General features: G+C 46.5%; 1 protein-coding gene across 1 annotated transcript; it reads left to right on the top strand.

The window, feature by feature from the left end:
* The first annotated feature begins 449 nt into the window (after positions 1-449).
* Positions 450-23,868, top strand: LOC118087346 (perilipin-3). Its single transcript, XM_035119904.2, has 8 exons — positions 450-598; positions 12,093-12,157; positions 13,024-13,219; positions 15,180-15,262; positions 16,675-17,170; positions 19,598-19,797; positions 21,235-21,366; positions 22,433-23,868. Exons 2-8 carry the CDS (start codon positions 12,110-12,112, stop codon positions 23,051-23,053), a joined length of 1,776 nt encoding a protein of 591 aa, XP_034975795.1. The 5' UTR covers positions 450-598; positions 12,093-12,109; the 3' UTR covers positions 23,054-23,868.
* The last annotated feature ends 1,781 nt before the right edge of the window (positions 23,869-25,649 follow it).

The raw sequence follows: 25,649 nt of genomic DNA, 5'->3' as shown, positions 1-25,649 counted from the left end.
GTGATGTTTTTTTTGTATTTTTATTTATTTATTATTTTAAATAAATTTATTATTTATTATTTTATTATTTTTATTTATTTATTATTTTATTATTAAATAAATTTTATTTATTTATTATTTTTATTATTGTAACTATTTGTTTTATTGCTGTGGGATTTCCAAAAGAAAGCATTTGTAAAAATTAAAAGAAAAAGAAAAAAATCATAAAGTTGCATTACTGAAATAAATGCACTTTTCGACGATATTCTAATTTTCCGAGTTTCACCTGTATATGGCCTTGTTTGGGGTGTGGGGACTCCTCCTACTGGACGATTCTGGGATCTGTCCCCTCTCACCTAGTTTCAAAGTCTAGGCAACTTCTGCCATGAGCAAACCACACTGGAAGTTTTGCAATGCATTGCTGCTGCGATTCCTACAGATGTTGCAATGCCTCCCCCTGCTGTTGTTGCTCCTGGGAAGCTGTGGGAAACTCCCTGGCTGAGTGCCTCCTCTTCCACCCATCACATGTCTCTGGCAATTAGCTATATTAGAAGATTTCAAGTGCGTCCGCCTTGCACAGGACTTTTCCAGAGCCAAGAGGAAGGATCATAAAGAGCAGGTGAGGCTGCTGGTGGCGTATTGTGCTGGGATGGGGTTAGGGAGGCGGCCTAATGAAGCTCACTTTGGGGGGGGGCAGCCTCTGTCTCTCGGCATAACCTACCTTGCAGGGTTGTTGGGAGGAGAAATGGAGAGGGGAAGAACCTCTTCCTTCGAAGGGAATCTGGGGTAGAAACTGTAATGGCAGCCCAGAAAATAATGTGGTGAGATATAATTATGCCAAATAGGTAAAGAGAAATGGGACGACATTTCAGTGGCGTCTGAGAGAACCAGGAGGGTTAGCTTAAGCTTTGAATAACTTTTTGTGCCTGTTTAACATTTTTTTAAAAAAAAACAGCATTTCCCCAGATCTCTCCCAAAGAAGCGCTTTGCAAATTGGTGTTGTGGGTCTGTGGCTGAGATCTTTGAAATGCCTGGCAGCGCCCCTAATGGGGATTGTGTTTTAGCAGGCATGCAGGGTGTGTGTGTGCGCGCGCAAACTAGAGCAGTCCCCAATACTACACAAGCATCCTTTGATATTTGTATCCTCACTCATGTCTCAGGAACATCCAGTTTAAGACTACTGCAACTCAGTCTAGAGATGCAATGCCTTTGAAACACATTCGGAGAAAATGGAAGCCAGTTGTAGAATTCCACTGCTAGGTTGATGTAACTGGAATATAATATTCTGGTTTCCACTGAGGTGACCAGCTCCTGCCATTGGTTGGTCGCTGAGCCCAATTCAAAGGGTTGGTTTGGTTTTGAACTTTTAAAACCAGAAATTAGTCCAGAAATCGGGAAGATCCTCTCTCGCTTAGGCCTACTTCCTTAGATCCGGGGAAATAATAGGACCACTCTATTCTGCCTTGGTCAGACCCCACCTGGAGTCCTGTGTCCAGTTCTGGGCAGCTCAGTTTGAGAAGGATATCGACAAACTGGTCCGGAATCAAGCTTTATTAGGAACGCTTGAGGGAGTTGGGGATGTTTAAGCTGGAGAAGAGAAGACTTGAGGGGTGGTAGGCTAGCCACCATAAAATATCTGAAGGGCTGTCATGAAATATGGAGCAAGCAAGTTTGGGCAGGATCCAAACTAATGGATTCAAATGACCATAAATGAGATTCCAGGTAAACATTAGGATGAACCTCCTGACAGTAAGAGCAGTTTGACAGTGGAACTGACAATCTCAGAAGATGGTTGCGGGTTTTTAAGCAGAGATTGGATGGCCATCTGTCAGGAATTCTTCAGCTGTGATTCCTGCATTGCAAGGGGTTGGACTTGATGGCCCTGAGGGTCCCTTCCAGCTCTAGAATTCTATGGTTCTATGAATATATTATCATCTCCTATCCCCTTCCCCACCTCCCCACTATCTGATGTTTGCTGAGTGTTGTATGTGGGTTGGGGGGGGGGTCTTTCAAGTGGTGTCATGGGACCTAAATCAAGTCCTTGGGATGAACTACTAGATGAGTTCATTGAAGTTCACAGAATTAGGTCAGGAATCTCTGAACTACACCCTAAAGTGGTTTCCATAATTGCCAGGTGAACTCAGCAGGTATTAAATTCATTTTAGGGCAGAATTTTGGAGGATTTCCATTTCGAATACATTCTTTCACGTTTCTGGCACTATACACTCTTTTGAACCTTCAACCTTTAAAATCCATACTTTGGCAAAGCAGCTTAGAACATTCTGAATGGCTTGCATCCTTTTCTTGCTACAGCTAGGATGGGGAACCAGCGGCCCCTCCAGATGTTACTGGACTCCAACTCCCATCAGCCCCAGTCAGAATAGCCAGTGATCAGGGATGATAGGAACCGTCGACTTAACAACATCTGGAGGACCACAGGTTCAGATTCTCTATCCCTGATCCACACCTCATGACTTGAATACAGGTGTGGGGAGCCTTTGTCCCTCCAGATGTTGCTGAACTACAATTCCCATCAGCCCTGGCAAGCAGGGCCAATGATCAAGGATGATGGGATTTGTAGCATCTGGGGGACACAAAGGTTCCCCCTACAACTTAGCACAGTGTTTCTCAAACTTGGGTCTCCAGCTGTTGTTGGACTACATCAGCCCAGCTAGCAAGGGATGATGGGAGTTGCAGTCCAGCAACAGCTGGAGACCCAAGTTTGAGAAACACTGTTTAGTGTAAGACTTTGGTAGCATGAGCAAAAGCTTGTGCTAGAAGAAATTTGCCTGTTTTTAAGGTGCCCACCAGACTATTGTTTTCACAGCATGGGCTGCTAGTTAACCTGAGGACAGGTGTGGTGAACCTTTGCCCCTCCAGACACTGCTGAACTCCCATCATCCTGGCACACATTGGACAATGCCCAGGGGTGATGATGAGTTGTCATTGCAGAGCAACATATGGAGGGACAAAGGTCCTCCACCCCTGCTCTCCCTAATAGTAGGGCTGGCCCGAATGGAGATATGCCTGTAAGCTTCCGTATGCATCAGGGATGGGGAAAGAGTGGCTTAGGGAGCTGGGTATGTTTAGCCTGGAGAAGAGAAGGTTAAGGGGTGATATGATAGCCATGTTCAAATATATAAAAGGATGTCATAAAGAAGAGGGTGAAAGGTTGTTTTCTGCTGCTCCAGAGAAGCGGGCACGGAGCAATGGATTCAAGCTACAAGAAAGAAGATTCCACCTAAACATTAGGAAGAACTTCCTGACAGTAAGAGCTGTTCGACAGTGGAACTTGCTGCCAGGGAGTGTGGTGGACTCTCCTTCTTTGGAGGTCTTTAAGCAGAAGCTTGACAGCCATCTGTCAGGAATGCTTTGATGGTGTTTCCTGCTTGGCAGGGGGTTGGACTGGATGGCCCTTGTGGTCTCTTCCGATTCTATGATTCTATGATTCCTGTTGTTGGACTCCAACTCCCATCAGCCCCAGCAAGCATGACCAATGGCCAAGGAGGATGGGAGTTGTGGTTTAGCAACACCTGGAGGTCCAAAGGTCTATCCCTACCTAGCATTCCTAATAAAAATAAAAAATCCTTCCAGTAGCACCTTAGAGACCAACTAAGTTTGTCATAGGTGTGAGCTTTCGTGTGCATGCACACTTCTTCAGATACCCTAGCATTCCTGTTCGTTTTGTCTTATTTCTGGTGGTTGAGCCGCCTTGTGGGTCCCAGAGAATGACAAGGCAAGGGGACGGATCCTTTACATGGCGGGTATGGAATGCACATTCTGGAAGGACACCCTGGACCTAATTATTCGCCCACCGCAAAGATGCGTGGGTGCCTTTCAGATCCTTACAGCCAACATTCCATCAAAAGCTATCATTATCTTCCTATCCCCACAAGGTGTGCCATAGGTTGTGTCAGCTGCCAAGTGTGTAATGAGGAACTGGCTGCTTTTAAGTGGGTGGATTTGGGCTCAAGGTCCAGTGAAGGGAAGGGATGTCCACTAATTCCACTAGCCTGTTGACCATCCTTGAATCCTTCCCAGCTCCTCCGCCGAATGCAAGACCTTGCCCTTTGCTGAAACCTAGGCATGGGGAAACTTTGACAATATTCTGGGCGCCACCTGCTAAAGGTGGGCACGGCCAGATGCAAAAATGCACAGAGCAATTAATGTAAATGTTTCAGGAGTCGAGTTTCTACACACAGAGGGAGCTCCTTATCCCCGCATCTAGACAAGCAAGGGGCACGAGGATGCATGCTCACATTTCGGCAGGCTTGAGGGAACCCCAAAGAGTGCAAATAATATTTAGGGGAGGCATTAAGCCTTGGTGGGGCAGCCCCCCAAACAGTCCAATGAGGACTGTGCAGGCTCAGTGGCCATGGGATGGTGGCTGACTGGTGGGGGTGGGGTGGGGAGAAGGAATGGAAAATGGAGAGGAGGGATAATGGATTGGAGTGTCTGGAATCTTGAAGCACAGAGCACCACACTGCAACACTTGGTTGCAGTCCCCACTTGCAGCACGCACTTATTATGTGCAAGGTGTGTTACAAAAAAAGTACCAAACTGGTTTGACAGGTCCCTGATGCTAAGATGTATAAGACTGAATCAGAGAAGTGCTGGATATGCAAAGGTTCTTTCATAGGTGGTGGACTTGTAAAAGGGTAAAAGAGTATTGGGAAATGATCCATAATGAATTGAAAAAAGTTTAAAAGTACTTTCCAAAAAAACCCAGAGTCCTTTCTGTTAGGATAATTCAGACTGTAATTCCCAAGTGTCAAAAAAAGGTTATTTATGTATGCCACTACTGCGGCCCGTGTTTTGTTAGCACCAAAATGGAAAGAAAGCGAGGTCCCAACCAAAGAAGAATGGCAACTTAAACTGACAGAATATGTACAACTTGCAGACTTAATGTATAGAATAAGAGAACAAGAATAACATAGTCTAGAAACATTTATTGAATATATGGGGGGTGAACTGTGTACAGCTGAAAATGGTGGCAGCATTAAGATAAATTCAACAATGTAAATAAGTTTTGATGGATGCAATAATGGACTACTGAATGGTATAGTTTTTGTAAAATATGCAGGGATTTATGATATACAAAATGAACCCTGGAAAGAGAAGGAGGGAAATCATTGATATCTTAAGGATGTAGAAATGAGTACGTTAAATTGTAAAAACAGAAAAATTAATTAAAAGATTATTTTTATTTTTTTTAAAAAACCAAGATAGGTCCCTGCTCTGAAGTGGCTTACGATGTAAAATATGCACAGGAAAACAACATAGTTGGATACCAGTTGCTCAGAAATAAGATCAGGAGAGAGCTAGGGACTTCATCGCCAGCTTGTGGGCTTCTCAGAAAGACATCCAGTTGACCCCTGGGGGGAGAACAGGATGCTGGACTAGACTAGATGGTCCCTTGGTCTGATCCAGCAGGGCTCTGCTCTGGTTTCATTTGTAGACCCCTTCTATGCCAAAATGGTTTCTGAGTAAGTTTACAATAAAATATGCAATATATTGCATTTGATTTCCCCCTCTTCCTGTCACCTTTCCCTTGTGGGTTGTGGGTTGCTGTTGTTGTTTTAAGATTGTAAGTCTGCAGGCAGGGCCTGCCTTGTTTTTAATTCATTGCCTGTGAGTCGGTCTGGGGACTTGGCTGAACAGTGGGGTGCAAATGCTCTCAATAAATGCATATATGTATAATTAAAATTAAATTCAAACATTAAAACATGCTTAATAAAAATAGACAGTGAAATAAACAAACAAGAGGCATAACAGTTAGAATAGTTACAGGTAGGTAGCCGTGTTGGTCTGACGTAGTCAAAACAAAACAAAAAATAAAAATAAATTTCCTTCCAGTAGCACCTTAGAGACTAAGTTTGTCATAGGTATGAGCTTTCGTGTGCATGCACACTTCTTCAGATACGCTGAAACAGAAGTCACCAGGCCCTTATGAATTCCCACCACCCTTCTGAGTAATACCCCTCCCCACCCTCTGACTATACATAAGGGTCTGGTGACTTCTGTTTCAGTGTATCTGAAGAAGTGTGCATGCACACGAAAGCTCATACCTATGACAAACTTAGTTAGAATATGTTTTTTTTAAAAAAAAAAAATCAGTTGAAACAATGAAACCACAAGTGCAGTTCAGGGGAATGCTTGTCTAAACAGGTGTGTCTCTCTTCAAGAGCAAATGGAATGACTGGGCAACATGGATTAGAGGAACAGTGTCGTGTGTGTTTGTGTAGTACAGGTGGAGGGAGCAAGGTTGAACAGGCCACATTTTGTTACGACAAGCTTCACCTGCCTACAGCCATCTACCAGCCATCCACCCATCTCGTTCATGTCCCTGAGGAAAACAAAATATCATTATGAGGTTACACAATTGCATTGCCCAATCGCCCCCGTGTTGGATCAGGTGACGGAGCAAAAAAGCTCCAAGGCACAAAAGATGGACAGATGTCCAGGTCAGATAAGACAAGCACACATTTGCTTGATGCTTTAGATGGAGACGATGATAGATGTACTTTGAAGTTCAAGTCGGGGGAGGGGAGGAGAGTCATTCCCACATATACGATCGGGGATGCCCTGAAAGCAGCTATGCAAGGGGGGGGGGAATGGCTAAGATTTTAAAACATCGAAATATTTAAAAAGAACATACGAAAAGTGTTTGTAAAGCACAACAAAGATAATTACAAAGTTGTATTATTTGCGGATGATATCCTTTTATTTATTACAAAACCAGAAGGTACAATTCCAAAAATTATGGAGAAAATAAAAACCTTTGGCAGAATATCGGGATATTCCATAAACTGGACAAAATCAGAGGTTTTACCAATAGGGCCAAGGGCTACATTGAATCCTAGAATCACAATAATGCTAACATCTGGCAGAAACCTAGAATAATATTGACCAATATATTTACTTAATCTGAATCAAAAGGAGATTACTGCTATTCTCACCTCTAGACTGAATAACATTACCACTAGTATCATCAGCCCAGTTGATACCAGGGTGACATATATCATTGGATCTAGCCCACAGATTTCTGAATAGTAGGACAGCAGAGCAAAAGGCATAGTAATCAGTTGGTTTTGATCACGCTGGACTTGCATAAAGCATTTGACTAGCTGGAGTGGCTGTTGCATCTAAATTTTCTGAAATTGCCTCATCTGAGAAATAAATTTGTGGGTGCTATTACAAAATCATATAGTACCTCAAGAGCAGTGCTGAAAAACAATTTTATTAATTTCTCTTTGTCTGAACTTCATACAGCAGGAAATTTAGTTTGCGTCATTGAAAGTGGATGTGGCATTCTTGCAGAACAAGCCCATTTCTACCCACCCCCAAGCCCATAAAACAATGGCAAAATGCACAGGGGACTGTGAACTAATAGGAATATCTGTGTAAACATCTCAGAGTGATTACTCACCAAACAGTTACATCATATAACCTTCATGCAAACTTTGTAGGACAACTTGGGATAAACATTCAATAAACAAGTCATCTGGGAGAGTCCCCATCTGATTAATAATAATAATAATAATAATAATAATAATAATAATAATAATAAATTATTTGTACCCTGCCCATCTGGCTGGGATGCCCCAGCCACTCTGGGGGACTTCCAACATATAAAACATAATAAAGCATTATGATAACTGTCAGAGGGTCGTTGTGGCTACTCTAGAGTAACTCCGCTTGAGTCCAGTTTGTCTTTATAGACTTTTATTTGCAAGGTATTTACAGTGCAGAGACAGCTTAAAACATGACCTCTCATTCCGAATCAGAATCCGGCAATGGCGTACGTCTGTTGTTAGGCCAGCAAAGTAGTCGGGGCACCCCAAAATGCCTCCCCCTTGACCTGCGTCACGGTGCTCTCCTTAACTCTTGCGCCAGAAGGAGCGATGCCCTCTCAGTCTCCTCCCTGTCAGTGGAAGGGCTCTCCAGCATCCTTGAGCCCTTGCCTGCATCTCTCCTCCCCTGAGCCTCCCCATTGTTCGCACGCTGGCTTCTCTCTCCCTCCGAGTCTTTCCCCTCCCCCCTGGCTGTTTCAGACCCACTGCTGCTCCCTGTGCTAGGCGAGGTGGACGTCAGGATGATGGGGGCTGGCTCCCTGTAGGGAGTCACCCTTACAATAACTTTTTATTCTATTTGATTTGAATGGGATAGTGGTGTGTGTTTTCTTCCATTTTGGACCCTTAATGAGAAATAATATTACATCAGCTGTTGTGTCATTTTCCTTGTTTGGGTGTTTTCTCTGGTCCTGAGTTGTAGCTTTATTGGTGCTTCTGTTGGACACGTGCAAATATTTATATTTCTCGACAAGGGAGGGCAGTGGCAGAGCATCTGCCTTGCATGTTGAAGGCCCCATCTTCGATCCCCAGCATTTCCAGGTAGGACGGAGGAGTGGAAAGGAATGAGCTTAGCTCAGGCATAGGCAGCCTTGACTCTCCGGATGTTTTGGAACTACAACTCCCATGATCCCTAGCTAACAGGGCCGGTGGTCAGGGATGATGGGAATTGTAGTTCCAAAACATCTGGAGAGCCAAGGTTGCCTATGTGTGGCTTAGCTGCATCTCATGGACCCAGAGGCAAAGGATGTATTAGAGCAGAAATTTTGAAAGGCAGTGTGGTCAGAATGCTGGACAAGGACCTGGAATGTCAGGTTTCATAAAAGAAAACATATTTGCCTAAGCACCTGAAATATACTTGGAGTCCTGTAGTGACTTCATGCTACTTATTGCAGCTTGTAAAACAGTGAATGAATTCCTCCCAAACCTCAGGCTTTTATACACAATGAGTCCCGTCTGATTGGCTGATTCTGCTTCCCTCCTGGGGCCTGATTGGTCTTTTCCTTCAGGCCAATCAGTTGTTGCATTCTAGGATCCTACTTGCCTATTGTTCTAGGATCCAAGCCTAGTACATAACAGCACCGAAAGGGCGTTAAAGGAACTGCCAGATAGGGAACCAGGAGCAGGCAGAGTACTGTTGCATTCATCTCCTGTTTTGCAGCATCCCTAGGGGAAACCTGGTTGGTCACTGTGGCAACAGGATAGGTGCACCCTGATTGAGAGCAGTACATGTGAAAAGGATCTAGGAGTCTTGGTAGACCACAAACTTGACATGAGTCAGCAGTGTGATGCAGCAGCTAAAAAAGCCAATGCAATTCTGGGCTGCATCAATAGGAGTATAGCCTCTACATCTAGGGAAGTAATAGTACCACTGTATTCTGCTCTGGTCAGACCTCACCTGGAGTACTGTGTCCAGTTCTGGGCACCAACTGTGCTTGGGAGGATCACCGGGTGTGGGGTGGAGTGTCAAAAGGACATGTAACCATAGCCACCAACTCAGACGGCTTTAAAAGAGGATTAGACATATTTAAGGAGGATAATGATGATAATAATAATAAACTTTATTCGCATTAGCCATTAAGGAGGATAAGGCTACCGGTATCTTATGAACTGATCCACACCCTGCAATCATCCTCTGAGGCCCTTCATTGTGTGTCTCTGTGAGAGGTGGCAACACAAGAACGGGGCCTTTTCTGCAGTGGCTCCCTGTTTGTATAATACTCTCCCCAGGGAGGCACTCGCCTTGCACTTTCATAGCATATCTTTAGGCACCAGGCAAAAACATTCCTCTACAACCAGGCCTTTGGATAGTTCGTGAATACGATCTTTTCTGGGCTTAGAACCAGGCTCCATTTTTTCTTTATACAAGGGGCTTTGAATTCCAGCGAGTTCCCGTCTATGTTAGAAATCCCCAACTTACTTCTGTTTACAGTTACGGCAGGGGCCCTAAGTGGGTTCAAGATGGGAGCATCCAAGTGTGGTTTGATTGCTTTTGTCAGGCCGGGCGAACACAAGGGAAGAGCAGCCGTGGAGGGGTTTATTTCTTTGAGCGTACTTGGAGAATTATTTTCACATATGGGGGAGGGTTTGGTCTTTGGTGAGTCTTTCTTGTCGATCTCTTTAGTGCATTGCACTTTGGATTTTTTTGTGGATACTGTATAAGAGGTGATGATAATAAGTTGAAGAGTTTCTGCCACTGTTTTTTACTGATATGTTGGGTTCTTCTCGACGGCTTAATTTTTTTGATGTTTTTTAGTTTTCTTCATCCTGGGTTCCGGTTTTCTTTTGTGTGAGTTCTTTTTGCATGGTATGTGGATTCTAGCGTCTGAGTCCGGAGTCTGATCTGTGACTCTTTTTTTTTTTTGTATATATATATTTTTTTAATTTTACAAAAAGAAAAGAAAAGGAAAAAAGATACATTCTCCATTCTTGTTTCTTAACTCTACGGACTTCCTCACATCACCCTTTTGAGCTCATTTTTTGCTATCTAAATTTTGCAGTTTCCAAATATCTTAATTTAACATCATATCTCATATTTTAAGCCTTGATTCTTAATTCTTACACATTTATCCTTACAGAAAATCCTCTTAATTCCTCTCCTGTATTATCAAAATTCCCTTAACTTTTATACAATTTCAAAAACATTATTCACTACCCCAAAATATCCATAGATCCTTTTCTATATCTTCTTCTTTAATCCCGTCTTTGAACTAATTCATCCCCCCCTTCCCCTTGGAATTGGTGTCTCCAGAAATTTCAGCTAGCTCCTTAAAACTTTCCGGGTTCAGACCGTCTTTATCCACTCAATAAAAAATAAATCAATATTCCACCTTCACCACACTCCTACTCTGTCCCAATCCAACCCTTGCTCAGCCCGCTTCTCCCCCTGCTGCATTCCCAACTTTTTATCTTCAGTCTCCTTTTCTTTCTGTCCCCAACCTACATCCTTCCCTCCCACTCTCACTGGGACGGCAACCTTTCTGATTTTCCCCTTTTTTGGGGGACTTTCGAATCAAGTCCAATCCCTGTTCCTCCCCTCCCACCGGTGGAACAGTGATCTTCTTCTTCTTCTTCTTCTTCTTCTTCTTCTTCTTCTTCTTCTTCTTCTTCTTCTTCTTCTTCTTCTTCTTCTTCTTCTTCTTCCTCCTCCTCCTCCTCCTCCTCCTCCTCCTCCTTTTCTTCTTCTTCCTTATATTTTTCACAGTTTAAATCTCTTGGTTCAAAGTCCCTTTCTGTTGGTTCAGCAGTCTTCTCCTCCAAGATTAATGTTTTTCCATTAGGGTTGAGCATCTCCTCTTTCATTTCCAATTTTTTTTCCAGAATCAAATCCCACAGTACATTTTCTTCCTCCGAATCCAGAACCTTCTCCTCCATCTTATTGTTATTCTCCATTTCCATAAGTGTGACAGAGCCGGAAATAGTATTATAATACTGATCTGTGGCTCTTTTTGCCTGTTTGAAATTCTCCACAAGTGTCAGGAGTAGGCCATTTGTTACCAGGGGCGTACCCAGGATCAAGGGGCGGGAAGGGAGGAGCCACAGTGGGAATGTGGGTGGGGCTACGTGGCCTGCGCCTCCCAGCTCTTCTGAGGAGGCGCCCCCAGGCTCCTGCTCCCGGAGCAAAGCTCCAGAGGCGCGCGGGGAACGCGAGCCTGTGGCTGCCTCCTCCGCTTACGCTCCCCACTCCTGCTTAGCACTCCTCCGCTTACGCTCCCCGCGCACCTCTGGAGCTTCGCACCGGGAGCGGGAGCCTGGGGCTGCCACGCTGCGCCCCTCAGCCTTTTGCTTCTAGGGGGGGCAATTGCCCCCTCCTGCCCCCCGCCTATGCCCATGTTTGTTACTGCTAGGAAATTTTTTATATTGTGGAGGTCTGTGCGTATCTGATGTATTTGGTCATGTAGCTGGTCACCTCTCTCTTCTAAACTGTTGGCATTGGCTGTAGGCTGAGGGCCTTGCTGGTTTTTCCTGAGATTCTGAGTTGAATTTACCTTTTACACTTCCCCCCTCCAGAAATCTCAGGATAGTAGGTTGGGCTGCGAGGGAGTTTGAACCCTGGAACTCCCTGGGCCTCATCGAATGCTCTAACCACTACATCATACTGTCACTTTGGAAGAGGCCTTTGTTGGTGGTCATCAGGCCGAGAGGTCAGAGCTAGCATTCCTTAAGCACTCACTCAGGTATACAGCCCATGTTAATAGCAAAAAGCAAAACCCATCACCGATCCTGATCACCTTTCCATTCTTTGTCCCCTCCGCCTTGCAGGTGTGTTTGACTTTGCCATGGCCACTGATGTCAAAGGAGATGGCCAAGAGGCTCCACACACAACGGTAAGTGACTATCCCTGTTGAAGTGCCCTGTTGAAATGCCCTTGCTACGAATGCCAGCAGAGGCTGGTCTATTGACAGGAGCAAGCCAGCAGATCACATCAAGCAATTTGGAGTTAACTCATTATTAGCAACAACAGGATCTGCGCAGGACTGTCAAGGCCAATGATCACAGCAAGCCCATCTTCAGCAGGTTTTGCCCCCATGAAGCAGTTGCTGAGACTGAGGGTCCGCACCTCTCCAAAGCCAGGATTTCCCCCCAAGCAATCTGAGACTGCTCCTGCAAGAAGCTAACTTCTCCGCACTCTTCATGCCTCTCCTTGTTTATGAGACCGGGGTGGGGGGAGGGAGCTTGTCACAGCAGCACGGGGAGACACCTGAGACTCTTCACCAGCTGGACTTAGCCGGCTGGATGCAGAAGAGTGGTGGGAGAAATCAGCTGGGGAACCCCCAAAGGAAGCAGGCTAGGAGGCCAGGGACTGATGGTAGAACAATGATGAATGGTCAGAAGGGGAAGAGGGAGCAGACTGGGAGGAAGATATGTCAGAAGCAGAAGAGGTAACAGGGTTTAGTGAGCAGGTGGCAGAGAGCAGTCCAGAATTAGAGGCAGAAGAGGTGGGATTCCAAGAGGCCGAGATGAGGTGTGTTTGAGTCAGGCTGCTGAAGAAACCAGTTGGTCCCCCCCCTGCTTTGACCAGCTACCCTCCCCGCTGATCTATAAGTGCAACAACCCCCCCTGTGATTTTCAGGTGAAATTTAATAAATTTAATAAATAAATGGAGTAAATAAAACTTTGCGAGGGGGCTCTGCGCCCTTCTTGAATTTGCCACTGTGCTATAACACTCTCACCGTTCTCCACCCTCTTCCAGAATGTCGTGACCAGAGTGACCAGCCTCCCCCTAGTCAGCTCCACCTACGACATTTGCCAATCTCTGTATAACTACGCCAAGGAGAATTACCCCATCATCAATTCTGCCTGCAGCGTGGCGGAGATGGTGGCGGCTGTGGCTGTCGGTAGTGCCATCGGGGGCGCCCAGCCGCTTCTTGGCCATCTTGAGCCCCAAAGTGAGTCCTTGAATGCCACGAAATGGGGGGAAGTTGTGGTGTGTATATAGGAGAACTCTTTGTGGGGTGCTGAAGGCAGCCTTTGCCCCGGTGGTTCTGCCTGCATTGGGGGGGCAAGCAGAATTTCATCCAGAAGGCTGTGCCAGTTCCAGACCTGCCTATGAGCTGAAGGTACCCCATTTTACGGCTTCTGTCTTTGCAGTGCTATGCTTTTATCAAAAAGCAAAAGTGTTCCTTTAAAACAGGCATTCCCAAACTGCGGCCCTCCTGATGTTTTGGCCTACAACTCCCATGATCCCTAGCTAACAGGACCAATGGTCAGGGATGATGGGAATTGTAGTCCAAAACATCTGGAGGGCCGAAGTTTGGGGATGCCTGCTTTAAAAGGTACCCAGCTGTGCTTAAAACACACTTTGCAATACTCGAGCACTTGCATTAAAGGAGAGCTCTTTGCGCAGCCTCAACTCCCTCACAAACAAATTGGGACCAACTTTGCTAAACCTGAGCTCATGGGTGTAGCAGCTGCCCCCCAGGCAATAAAAATAAATAAAAATACATAGCAATCTGATGCTCTCCCCCCACCCCCCAAAAATCTTGGCTACCTACGCCCATGCCCAACCTATTGCAGAGCTCCTGCTTTAGCCTAAATGTTCCACCTAAACATTAGGAAGAACTTCCTGACAGTAAGAGCTGTTCGGCAGTGGAATTTGCTACCAAGGAGTGTGGTGGAGTCTCCTTCTCTGGAGGTCTTTAAGCAGAGGCTTGACAGGCATATGTCAAGAATGCTTTGATGGTGTTTCCTGCTTGGCAGGGGGTTGGACTGGATGGCCCTTGTGGTCTCTTCCAACTCTATGATTCTATGATTCTATGATTCTAGCCATGCAAGCAGACCTTACCTGCATTTGCAAACAGAATAATAAAAGGCAATCTATTAGTCAACTTTGTTTTTTTCCAGGAAGATATGCCTGGTGCATTTCCAGCACTCAAAATCAGAGCCAGACTTTGAGAATTTGGGTCTGAGAGACATAAATTTCTCAGTGGTGGCTAGTTCTTTTCACCTTCTGAGTGGGTTTGAAAATGTTTCTAATCCGCATGACTTTTTGTAGGGGTTTTTTTGTGCCATCTCATATGTATTTTATGTTGATGTAGTTTTATTTATTTTTAAAAATTGATATTATTTTCTGCTTGGCATCTGTCTGTCTTGGGAGACAACAGAGTTCACCTTTGGAGGTGAAGTCAAACTGTTTTTTTTGCTGCATTAGCAGCACTGGAGTGCAAGCCAAACTTCGGCCCTCCAGATGTTTTGGACTACAATTCCCATCATCCCTGACCACTGGTCCTGTTAGCTAGGGATCGTGGGAGTTGTAGGCCAAAACATCTGGAGGGCCGCAGTTTGGGGATGCCTGGTATAGAGGCTCTAGATTTGTGTAGGGTCTACTCCTTAGCCTTTTCTTCTCCCGAAGATGTCCTGCAAGGCCTGTATAAAATTATAGAGTTAATGGTGCTATTTTTATAGAAAAAGAGGTGCCGGAACTCAGCATGAGCACCTCGCTCGTTCTCTTAGAATGGCAATGGTACCCACCCGAGAGATGCCAGAACCAAGTTCTGGTGAGTTCTGACTGGGGGAAAAAAAGCCCTGGAGTAGGAAGAGATAATAAGCATTATCTAGTCCAACCCCCTGCAATGCAGGAATCTTTCACCCTTCATGGTTCTTGAACCCACAGCCCTGAGATTAAGAGTCTCATGGTCTACCACTGAACTATATCCCTCAGCGGATATAGATTGTTGTTTTCCGTGGGGTTTTGATCTTGGTTTTGTTATTTTCCTGCCTTGGAAATGTTTGCTTTTAAACGATAATAACAATGTGTGTGTGTGTGTGTGTGTGTGTGTGTGTGTGTGTGTGTGTGTGTGTTTTAACACACACTGATTTTGTGTGATCTGCCTTCCTTCCTTCTATCAGTTGCTGCTGTGAATCAATATGCTTGCAAAGGGCTGGACCAGCTAGAAGAGACTCTCCCTATCCTTCACCAGCCGGCCCATCAGGTACAAGTACAATAGCAGAATCACAGAACTGCAGAGTTAGAAGGGAGCCCCCCGAAGGGTCATCTAGCCCAACCCCCTGCAATGCAGGAATATTTTGCCCAATGTGGGGCTCAAACCCACAATTCTGAAACTGAAAAGTCTCACGCTCTACTGATTGAGCTATTGTCCTAGGCAGGCCAGTCATGGGTGGGGCCAGAGTCTAATAACCCAAGGTGCCGTACATGGTTCTCCTCTACATTCTCATCCTCACAACAATCCTGAAGGGTAGGCCAGGCTGAGAGGCAGCAACTGGCCACTCCAGGTGACCCAGTGAGCTTCAAGGCCAAGTGGGGAGATCTGAACCTTGGTCTCTCCCAGGTCCTCCTAGTCCCCTACGCCACACTGGCTTTTTAAGCTGTTAATCAGTATTTCTGCCATTCAAATTAGACTGAAGTAGTCTGCATGCTGTAGTTTTCCCCTGACAGATCTACAATTCCCAGTATACTTTAGCAAATCACAGTTCTTGAGATTCTTTGGTGGGGAGGTCACCAGCTTTAAATGTTGCGCTTTAGATCTATGGTGCTGATCTGGTGCCCAGAGTTAATATGGTATTATTCAGCTCCTTTGCACTGCATGTAATGTGGTATAGCTGTTAGAGCATTGGGCAAGGACCGAGAGACCAGGGCTCAAATCCCTGCTCAGCCATGAAGCTCACTGGGTGACCATAGGCCAGTCAAAATCTTTCAGCCTAACCTACCTCGCAGGGTTGTTGTGAAGATGAAATGGAGACAGGCAAACCATGCACCTGACAGGAGCAAGCCAGCAATAAATCACACTGAGGAAGTTGGAGTTAACTCTTTATTGGCAAAAAACAGGATCTGCACAGGAGTGTCAGGCCTAATGAGCACAGTGACCCATCTCTGGCAAATATCCCCCCCCCCTGAAGCAGTTGCTGAGACTGGAAGTCCCCACCTCCCCCCCATCCTCTGCAGGGATTCCCCCCCCATGCAATCTGAGACTGTGCCTCCATGAAACTAACTTCTCCCCTGCCCTCTTCATGCCTCTCCTGGTGCTGGGAGACCAGAGGGAAGGGGAGCCTCTTCACCAGCTGAAGTATCTCTCCTCTGCTCTGCTGGTTCAGCTTCTGCCACTGATTCTGGACTCCCTTGCTCACTAAGCCCTGTTGCCTCTTCCACTTCTGACACATTTCTTCCCAGTCTTCTCCTTCTGACCACTCATTGTTGTCCCACCACTACTCCCTGGGCTCTGAGCTTTCTTCTCTTGAGGGTTCCCCAGCTGGTTCCCCCCACCGTTTCTTTGCATCCAACCAGTCTGTGGCAGTACCTTGGGCTCCTCAGAAGAAAGGTGGGGTATAAATGTAGTAGTAGTAGTAATACTGTGTTGACCTTTGGTCTGCCTCCTTTCCTTTCTAGGTGATTGAAGACGGTGTCACCATAACCAAAACGGTCATCTCTTCCACGGTCAATGTAGCCAAGGATGCTGCTTCCGGGGCCAAGCAACTCTGGTCGCACAGAGTATCTGAAGCTGTCGATCTCACCAAGGACATTGTCCAGGACAGTGTCAACTTGACCAAATCGGTGGTGAGCTCCACTGTCAACACCGCAGTGAATGCCGCAAACGAGGCGAAGGAGCTGGTGACTCATAGGGTGGCCGACGTCGTCAACCTGAGCAAGGAGACGGCCCAGGACAGCGTGGAGTTGACCAAGTCGGTAGTCAACACCGCCCTCCAAGCTGCGCAAGACACGAGGGAACTTGTGGCTGGCCAAGTCAAGACCTGCGGGCCTGTCCAGGAAGGCATTGAGATGACCAGCCTCCTGAAGCAGGCGCTGAGCAGCGGTGTGGACGCCATGTTGGGCAAGACAGAGGATATGGTGGACCATTACCTGCCGATGACTGACGAGGAGCTAGGTGAGAATGGGCTTTGGTGCTCAGCAACATTGGCTGACACTTTGGGAACTGTGGTTCGGTCAGGATTATGGGGGTCTTCGAACAGCTCTCAGCAACTTTGAGAAACTACACCTCCCATAATTCCATGGAGGAAGCCATGTGGTTTCCTTGTGCTTTAGATGTATGGTGTGAACATAGCCGAAGCCAGGGTGGCCAACTCCCAAGAGACTGTGATCTACTCACAGTTAAAAATGGCGGTGATCTACCCCCTTTTGGGGGTTCAGGTCAAAATTGTTGAGCTTTTTTTAGGAAGGCCCATTTTTAGGAAAGCCCTGTTTCTTTGGGGTACAGGGCAAAAATGTTGAGCTTTATTTAGGGGAGTCAGCTTCTTTGGGGGAGAGCCAGTGATCTATCACAAGACGTCCAGTGATCTACCGGTAGATCACGATCTACCTGTTGGATGTTCCTGGCCTAAGCCAAAGTTTATTCATAGCGGTTCCCTCGCTACGAGAAGCCAAGTTACAGGGAACCAGGCAGAGGGCCTTCTCGGTAGTGGCACCCACCCTGTGGAATGCCCTCCCAGTAGAGGTCAAAGAGAACAACAATTACCAGACCTTTAGAAGACATCTCAAGGCAGCCCTGTTTAGGGAAGCTTTTAATGTTTGATGGATTGCTGTATTTTAGTGTTTTGTTGGAAGCCGCCCAGAGTGGCTGGGGGAGCCCAGCCAGATGGATGGGGTATAAATAATAAATTATTATTATTATTATTATTATTATTATTATTATTATTATTATTATTATTAATTGCTCAGCCAAATACAGGTTGTAGCCACGAACAAACAAAACAAAGCCAAACAGGTATCAAAAACATGTTATAGCACATGATTAAAACCTTATAAAACTCAGGGAACAAGACTCTAGGGCTTACCTGAGTTGAGAGGCCTTTAGTGCAAATTTCGCTGTGTTAAACATAAAAGATTTGTTTGAGCTAGACAGCAGGTAATTGGGTTTTTAAAAAACCTATTTTTAGTTAAAGATTTCTTGGTTTACAACAGGTAATTGATTTTATCGATGTCACTAAAGATGGCAGTCGACTCGAGGGGTAAAAGCGATGCATAGCTGCCAAGTTATCCCTTTTTTTAAGGGATTTTCCCTTATGCTGAATAGGCTTCCTCGCGAGAAAAGGGAAAACTTGGCAGCTATGAAGCGATGTAACCCTGCCGGGATTGCGCTGCCAGGGGTGGTGCGCCCCCTCCTGCACTCCTCTTCCTCTGCCAGTGGGCCTCGAGTGGCGGTTTTAGGCCTTGGTTGGTATTCTATAGTCTTATCTGTGAGGCGGGGGGCAGCATATTGATGCACTCCCTTGTGGCGGCGTTTGCAGGGCCCGTTAAAGGGATGATTGCGGGAGTCACCGGCCCTACAGGGGCGGCACATAGGTCAAACTCCCGGCTAGGTGAAGTGGGGGGGCATGCTGGGTAAGTTCACGCTTTACAGTCCCTTCCCATAACACCTGGTTGCCCTGCGCACCCTCAGCCCGTCGGGTATGCGAGGGATACCTTCCAAGGCCTAAGCCAAGGTTCCTACACCTGAAATTAAATAAAGTTGTGGGCTCATTTAAACCCATACATTGTTGTCATGTCTCTTCTCTTGGGGGTGGGGCAAGCTCCGGGGACAGACCTGCAGCCCTCCAGATGTTTTGGCCTACAACTCCCATGATCCCTAGCTAGCAGGACCAGTGGTTGGGGAAGATGGGAATTGTAGTCCAAAACATCTGGAGGGCCGCAGGTTTGACATGCCTGGTTTAGCGTGTGGGCTCATGCTATGTACTGAGCTGAATCCTAGAACAATAGGATCCAGAATGCAGCAGTCTGATTGGTCTGCAGGAGCCACCCAATCCAGCTCCAGGTGGAAGTGAATCAGTGACCTGATTGGCCTGCAGGAGCAGCCAATCAGGCTCCTGAATGAAGTGAATCATCAATGCCACAGCAATGCGTGGCAGGGCCAGCTAGTAATGTATATATAGCAGATGCTTGGGGAAAGTTTCATTCATTGCTTTACAATAAAGAGCATGAAATCACTACAAGACTCAGTATATTTCAGCTCACAAACAAAATCATGGAGGAGGAGAAGGAGAAGTGGCCACCACGAGGCATGACGGCTGTGCTCTGGTTCCACAACTGCAGTAATGTTTATACACACCAGTTGCTTATGGAGCCAAAATGGTACCTCTTGCACACACAAAAGGATGGGTATTAGCAGGCTTGAGGGGGGGTTCCCAAGTTCTGCAGATAATAGAATTGTGGAGTTGGAAGGGGCCCCAGGAGTCATCTTGTCCAACCCCCCTGCAATGTACAAGTAATTTTTTTGGGGGGGAAGCCCCCCAACCTTCCAGATTCACCCATCTTCCCCCCCCCCACGCTGATGTTTATCTGTTCATATTGGTTGCAGTCAAGCTGGCCACGGAGGTGCAAGGTTTCGGAGAATCCTCCTTGGAAGAACAGAGGAAGCAGCAGAGTTACTTCGTCCGCCTGGGGTCGCTCTCGAGCAAAGTCCGCCGTCGTGCTTACCTGCATTCCCTGCTCAAGCTGCATCTCATCAGGGAGAACACTCAGAATACGCTTTCTCAGCTCCAGCTGGTGATCAACTTGGTGAGTCCGGGGCGTTCATACTTAGCAGGCATAACCCAACTACCTCAATGCCATTGTACCACCGTTCTCTCCCTCTTCCACAACACTATGGATGCCACACACCCAAGTTCTTGCGCTGTCCCTAAGGGCATCTGGTGGGTCTCTGCAGGAAGCAGATTCTGAATATAAGAGGAGGCTGCTGGATCAGGCCAACAGCCCACCTAGTCCAGTGTCCTGATCTCACAGTGGCCAACCACATGCAAGAAGCAGGATCTGAGCAAAAGAGCACTCTCCGAAAGCACCACTGCTGAGTGTCATTTATCCCTGGGACAGCTCAGTCAGTAGAGCCACAAAACTCTTAAATCTCAGGGTTGTGGGTTCAAGCCCCGTGTTGGGCAAAAGATCCCTGCATTGCAAGGGTTGGGCTAGATGACCCTTGAGGTCCCTTCCAACTCTGCAATTCTAGGATTCTATAACTCCCAGCAAAAATGAGCCAGCAATATTGGCCAATAAGAAGAGTCCTGCTAGATCGGGCCAATGGTCCATCGTCTCCTTCTCACAAAGGCCAGCCTGGTGTTTATGGGAAACCAAGAAGCTGGGCCTGAGCACTAGGGCACTCTCCCTAGTTGTCATTCCAGTAAAGAATGAGTATGTCAAGCGGCCACAGAACAACGATGGAAAGCGGGGGGAGAGAAACACAGAAAATTGGGTGGATCAGAATGGAGTATCCTGGACGCAGACAGAAGCAATTCCACACACTGCAACATTTTGTTGCCGTTCACCCTAATTTTACTTATGCCCACCACGTATAGATATGTGGCTTACATAAAATTTTGTGAGTTGTTTTTGTTTTTATCATGTATTTTCTGCTTTTATATTGTATTTTTTATGTTGTGGACCGCCCCGAGATCTGCGGATGAAGGGCTGTATACAGATTTAATAACTAAAATAAAATGCTCAGTAACAAATAGCAATTACAAGCAGACATTAATTCAGTGGGTGTAAAAAAATGGGAAAAGAGCAGCAGATTTTAAAACCGAATGTACATGGTGAACACGTACCGTTCTAGGTAGGCTTGTTTATGTATATAGACATATTTGAATTTTTTCAGCTATGTTTTATTCTGGATTGTTGTATTTGATGTTTGAATGTTTTGTAAACCACTTTGATTTTTCTTACAACATATAATGTGGTATAGAAATGATGAAATTAATAACGTATACGTTATACAAAACATGACACTGACACACATTGCACTAAAACTTTCCGCATTTATTGTTGACATCCGTTTTATCTCCCCTCCATGTTTTTGCTTCGTTTCATAATCTTGTTTTATCTCTCACTTAGAGAGAAGCAGTGTAAAAATGCAAAAGTTATTGTCTTCCATTGTCAGCATCCCTTGTCTCCTCCCCCCACGTCCTCACTTTCTGACTTTTTGCGCCCCACTTGCCTTGGCAGGTTGAAGCCGCGAAGCAAGGCATTGGGAAGCGGCTCCAAGAGGCTCAGGAGAAGCTGAACCAGCTCTTGCTTGAGTGGACCCAGGCACAGCCAGAAGAGAGGCAGGCCGTAGCCGGAGGCACAAAGCCAGAGGTACCTCTCGTCTCTGTATCGCTTCAAAAGCTGCTGTTGGTTTTTTAAATTGAGGGGAACTACAAGTTAGTCGTGCTCATCAACTGCAGCGGGTCTACTCTAAGTAGTATGCAGTTGGATATAACCTTATATTTGAATTGTGCTAACAGCAAGGGGCTCTTTAAGCCACTCCCCCCATGATGCAAACAGCAAGGGGCTCTTTAAGCCACTCCCCCATGATGCAAACAGCAAAGGGCTCTTTAAGCCACTCCCCCCATGATGCAAACCAGAAAAGGCTCTTTAAGCCACTCCCCCATGATGCAAACCAGAAAAGGCTCTTTAAGCCACTCCCCCATGATACAAACAGCAAAGGGCTCTTTAAGCCACTCCCCCATGATGCAAACCGGAAAAGGCTCTTTAAGCCACTCTCCCATGATACAAACAGCAAAGGGCTCTTTAAGCCACTCCCCCATGATGCAAACCAGAAAAGGCTCTTTAAGCCACTCCCCCATGATGCGAACCGGAAAAGGCTCTTTAAGCCACTCCCCCATGATGCAAACAGCAAAGGGCTCTTTAAGCAACCTCCCCCCATGATGCAAACCAGAAAAGGCTCTTTAAGCCACTCCCCCATGATGCAAACCAGAAAAGGCTCTTTAAGCCACTCCCCCATGATACAAACAGCAAAGGGCTCTTTAAGCCACTCCCCCATGATGCAAACCGGAAAAGGCTCTTTAAGCCACTCCCCCATGATACAAACAGCAAAGGGCTCTTTAAGCCACTCCCCCATGATGCAAACCAGAAAAGGCTCTTTAAGCCACTCCCCCATGATGCAAACCGGAAAAGGCTCTTTAAGCCACTCCCCCATGAGGCAAACCGGAAAAGGCTCTTTAAGCCACTCCCCCATGATACAAACAGCAAAGGGCTCTTTAAGCCACTCCCCCATGATGCAAACCAGAAAAGGCTCTTTAAGCCACTCCCCCATGATGCAAACCGGAAAAGGCTCTTTAAGCCACTCCCCCATGATGCAAACAGCAAAGGGCTCTTTAAGCAACCTCCCCTCTGTGATTGTGTTGTTTCGCCCTGGCAGGTTGAATCAGGTACCCTGGCTATGCTTCGCTTTGTCACCCAGGACCTCGGACCGGTCTATACTCAGTTGGTATCCACCATCGAAGGCCTGCCCAGCAACCTCCGCGAGAGGGTGGCCCAAGCCCTCGGCAACGTCTCCCAGCTTCACGCTTCTTTCGCATCGGCTTCGTCCTTCCAGGACTTGCCCTCCAGCCTCCTGGCGCAGAGCCGGGACAAAATCGCCCAGGCGCAGGAGGCCCTGGAGACGCTGGTGGAGCACATCGTCCAAAAAACGCCCTTGAACTGGATCGTGGGGCCCTTCCGGCCGTCGGCAGGCACCGAGATGGAAACAGAGAGCCCGGAGATGGAAATGTTGGCCCCAGAAGATCCCATGGACGAGGGTGAGGCCCCGGAGGAGAGCGCGGCGGTATCCAAACTGGCGAAGGTCTCAGTCAAATCAGCGAAGAAAAAGAAGGCAGAAGGCGAGGGGGAAGAGGCAGCCCAAGCCTTGGTGGCGGGAAGTCCAGGCATGACCGGGAAAGCAAAGAAGGAGATAAACGAGGGAGAGGAGATGGTGAAGAAGAAGAAGCCCAGCAAGAGCACTCTGAATCAGATCTCCGATGCTGCTGAGAAGCAAGCATAAGAGTCTGGGGCCCAAAACCAGTGGTTCAGCCATTGCCATTTTGCACCTACACATAAATACACTGCAAGAAGCCAATCCGTTAAAGGGAATCAAAAGCAGGGAGCCCGAACGACCAGTTCAGAGGGGAGGGTGCCCTCTGCGTCTCTGCATGAGTTCATGCTCCAGATGCAGACACACTGGGACAGCCTCCTCTCAAAGCCTGGGCCATTTCACTCCTAGGGTGTGAAGGCTGAAACTTGCCTGTTTTTCATTTGGTGGTGGTTGTGGGGAATGCGCCAGTTATCAGGATCTTGTGCTAAGTGAGAGCAAGCTGAATCTTGCACGGACCGGGCTGGCTGATTTATGTGCTACAGTGGGGAATCCTGGGACCCTCTGGATGTTGCGGGTGGACGGATTCCATCGTCCCTGATGGGAGCTGAAGTCTCATAATGCTCATCCTTACCAATTCTCTATACACAGCTGCATAGGTGGGTCTATGTTTAGATACCCATCGATCGTTGTGGCACACAGGCAGGGGGTTGAAAACCTCGGGTGTTCACCGTCCGTTCAAAACAGAGTGGCTAGTCCTCATTGTTGCAGAGATGAGCTTGGAAGAGAAGCAACAGAGGAGGGTTGAGGAATGAAGGTAGACGTTAACAAGGCTTTGTGAACACGGTGGGTTTCAAGAAGGGTTTCGGAGGTGGGGTTCAGTGTGTGTCTGTCTTAAACTGCACTTCCATTACTTTGTAGTGTTTCAGTGGTTTTGTGTAGCTCTTGCCTGCCTTACCCTGTGGAGGGAAAAATAAAATGTCCTTCTTTTGCACAGTTTATGCTGATAGCAGACTCCTGTCTTTTCTGAGTACAGAATCCGAGTTCTTCAAGAGCCCTTCAGTTGGTTTCTGCTGCTATGAAGCACAATATGCAAGCGGCCTGAGCAGCAAGAATGTTGCTAATAACTCCGTGGAATTTATTAGCTGGCAAAAAATAATCTGCTAGCCTAACTGCCTACACATGCTTCTGGGAGTCACTCGTGGCCTAGAAAGGAAAGGAGCCAACTTTTTTTTTTTTTAGCTCCCCTCTTTGTTTGCCTGTAAATTACTCTTTTCACCATAGGTGACTAGGAAAGGGTGTCTGCTTAGAAGCTTGGGGGAGAAGGGATAGTGGTTTGGTTTGGTTTTTTGTTTTTTTCCATGAGGTGCAGTTTAAAGTGACAAAGTGATGCAAACATTAAAAGCAATTATAAAAAACCAGAGTATTTTTTTAAAAAAACAACACCCAAAAACACACACTAGTGATGATCTCACTCAATCCCCACTTGCAAAAGTTAAGCAAAGAAAGAGGCCACAAATATATTGAATAATAATAAACCCATCTGGCTGGGTTTCCCTAGCCACTATATTGAATAATAATAAACCCATCTGGCTGGGTTTCCCTAGCCACTCTGGCCGGCTTCCAACAGACTATTAAAAACATGATAAAACATCACACATTAAAAACTTCCCTAAACAGGGCTGCCTTCAGATGTCTTCTAATCTAAAGGTCAAGATAGTTGTTTGTTTCCTTGACATCTGATGGGAGGGTGCCACTACCGAGAAGGCCCTCTGCCTGGTTCCCTGTAACCTCACTTCTCGCATGGAGGGAACCGCCAGAAGGCCCTCGGAGCTGGACCTCAGTGTCCAGGCTGAACAATGGGGGTGGAGATGCTCCTCCAGGTATACTGGCCCCACAAATTAAGGGCCCTGCCTGAATAGAAGCAAATAGCAAGGAAATGAGCACTAAGCTTGCTCTCTACTCAGCTGCAGTACCAGAAGCTACTATTGCAGCGTGTTGAAATTTAAAATATAACACAGAACATGACAAGAGAAAAGTTGTGAGAATGGAATAAACTGCCATGTGACTGCAGCCAGCTGTCAGGTGTTGGGCGCATCTATGATCAGGGAGCCACCACTGAAAAGGCCACTGCATTGTCTCTCGAGACAGACGGATGCCAACATCAACTGCCTCCAACTGGGGAGATGGTTAGGGGTACTCTCATTTTGACTCAAGAAAATCACCATTTATAGTTCAAATAGGGGAAAAATAAATACAGTAAATGGACAAAAGTACAAAGATTCACAAAATGTGTGGGGATATGCGTACGCCTGCGTAACCCCCCCTCCCCCCCGGAAAAAAGCATTGCTAAAATATATTCATTTATACCTTGCCTTTTTTCCTGGCAGGGTCTCAAGGCGGCTTACAGATAGTTAGAACAGCTAAAAACATGGGGGCGGGGAACAATCACTAAAAAAAAGAGTGTGAACATTAATAGAATTAAAACAATATCTACATATGATCTATTAAAAACACAGATAATAAAGAAAAATACAGCATGCCGTCAGCCAGTTACCAGAAGCCTGTTGAAGCAAGAAGGCATCACCTGCTGGTGGAAGGAGACAGCAAAGAGGGAGCCAGTCAGACTTCTCCAGGGATGGACTTCCAAACTTGCCTGGGAGGAGCCACCACTGAGAAGGCCCTTTCTTCATGTCCCCACCAAACAGGCCTGCGAGAAAGGTCTCCCCCGAAGGTCACAGAGCCTGGGCAGGTTTCATGAGGGAACAGCCTAGACCCTAGTCCTAAG

The sequence above is a fragment of the Zootoca vivipara genome, chromosome 6 (genome assembly GCF_963506605.1).
Source record: "Zootoca vivipara chromosome 6, rZooViv1.1, whole genome shotgun sequence".
NCBI lineage: Eukaryota > Metazoa > Chordata > Lepidosauria > Squamata > Lacertidae > Zootoca > Zootoca vivipara.
Note: the sequence above shows the minus strand (reverse complement) of the source record. Positions and strands in the feature narration are given on the sequence as shown.

Coding starts and splice junctions, on each gene's coding strand:
- LOC118087346 (XM_035119904.2), top strand. CDS start 12,110: ATGGCCACTGATGTCAAAGGAGATGGCCAAGAGGCTCCACACACAACG. Junction 12,158..13,023: donor AAGAGGCTCCACACACAACG/GTAAGTGACTAT, acceptor ACCCTCTTCCAG/AATGTCGTGACCAGAGTGAC. Junction 13,220..15,179: donor TGGCCATCTTGAGCCCCAAA/GTGAGTCCTTGA, acceptor TCCTTCTATCAG/TTGCTGCTGTGAATCAATAT.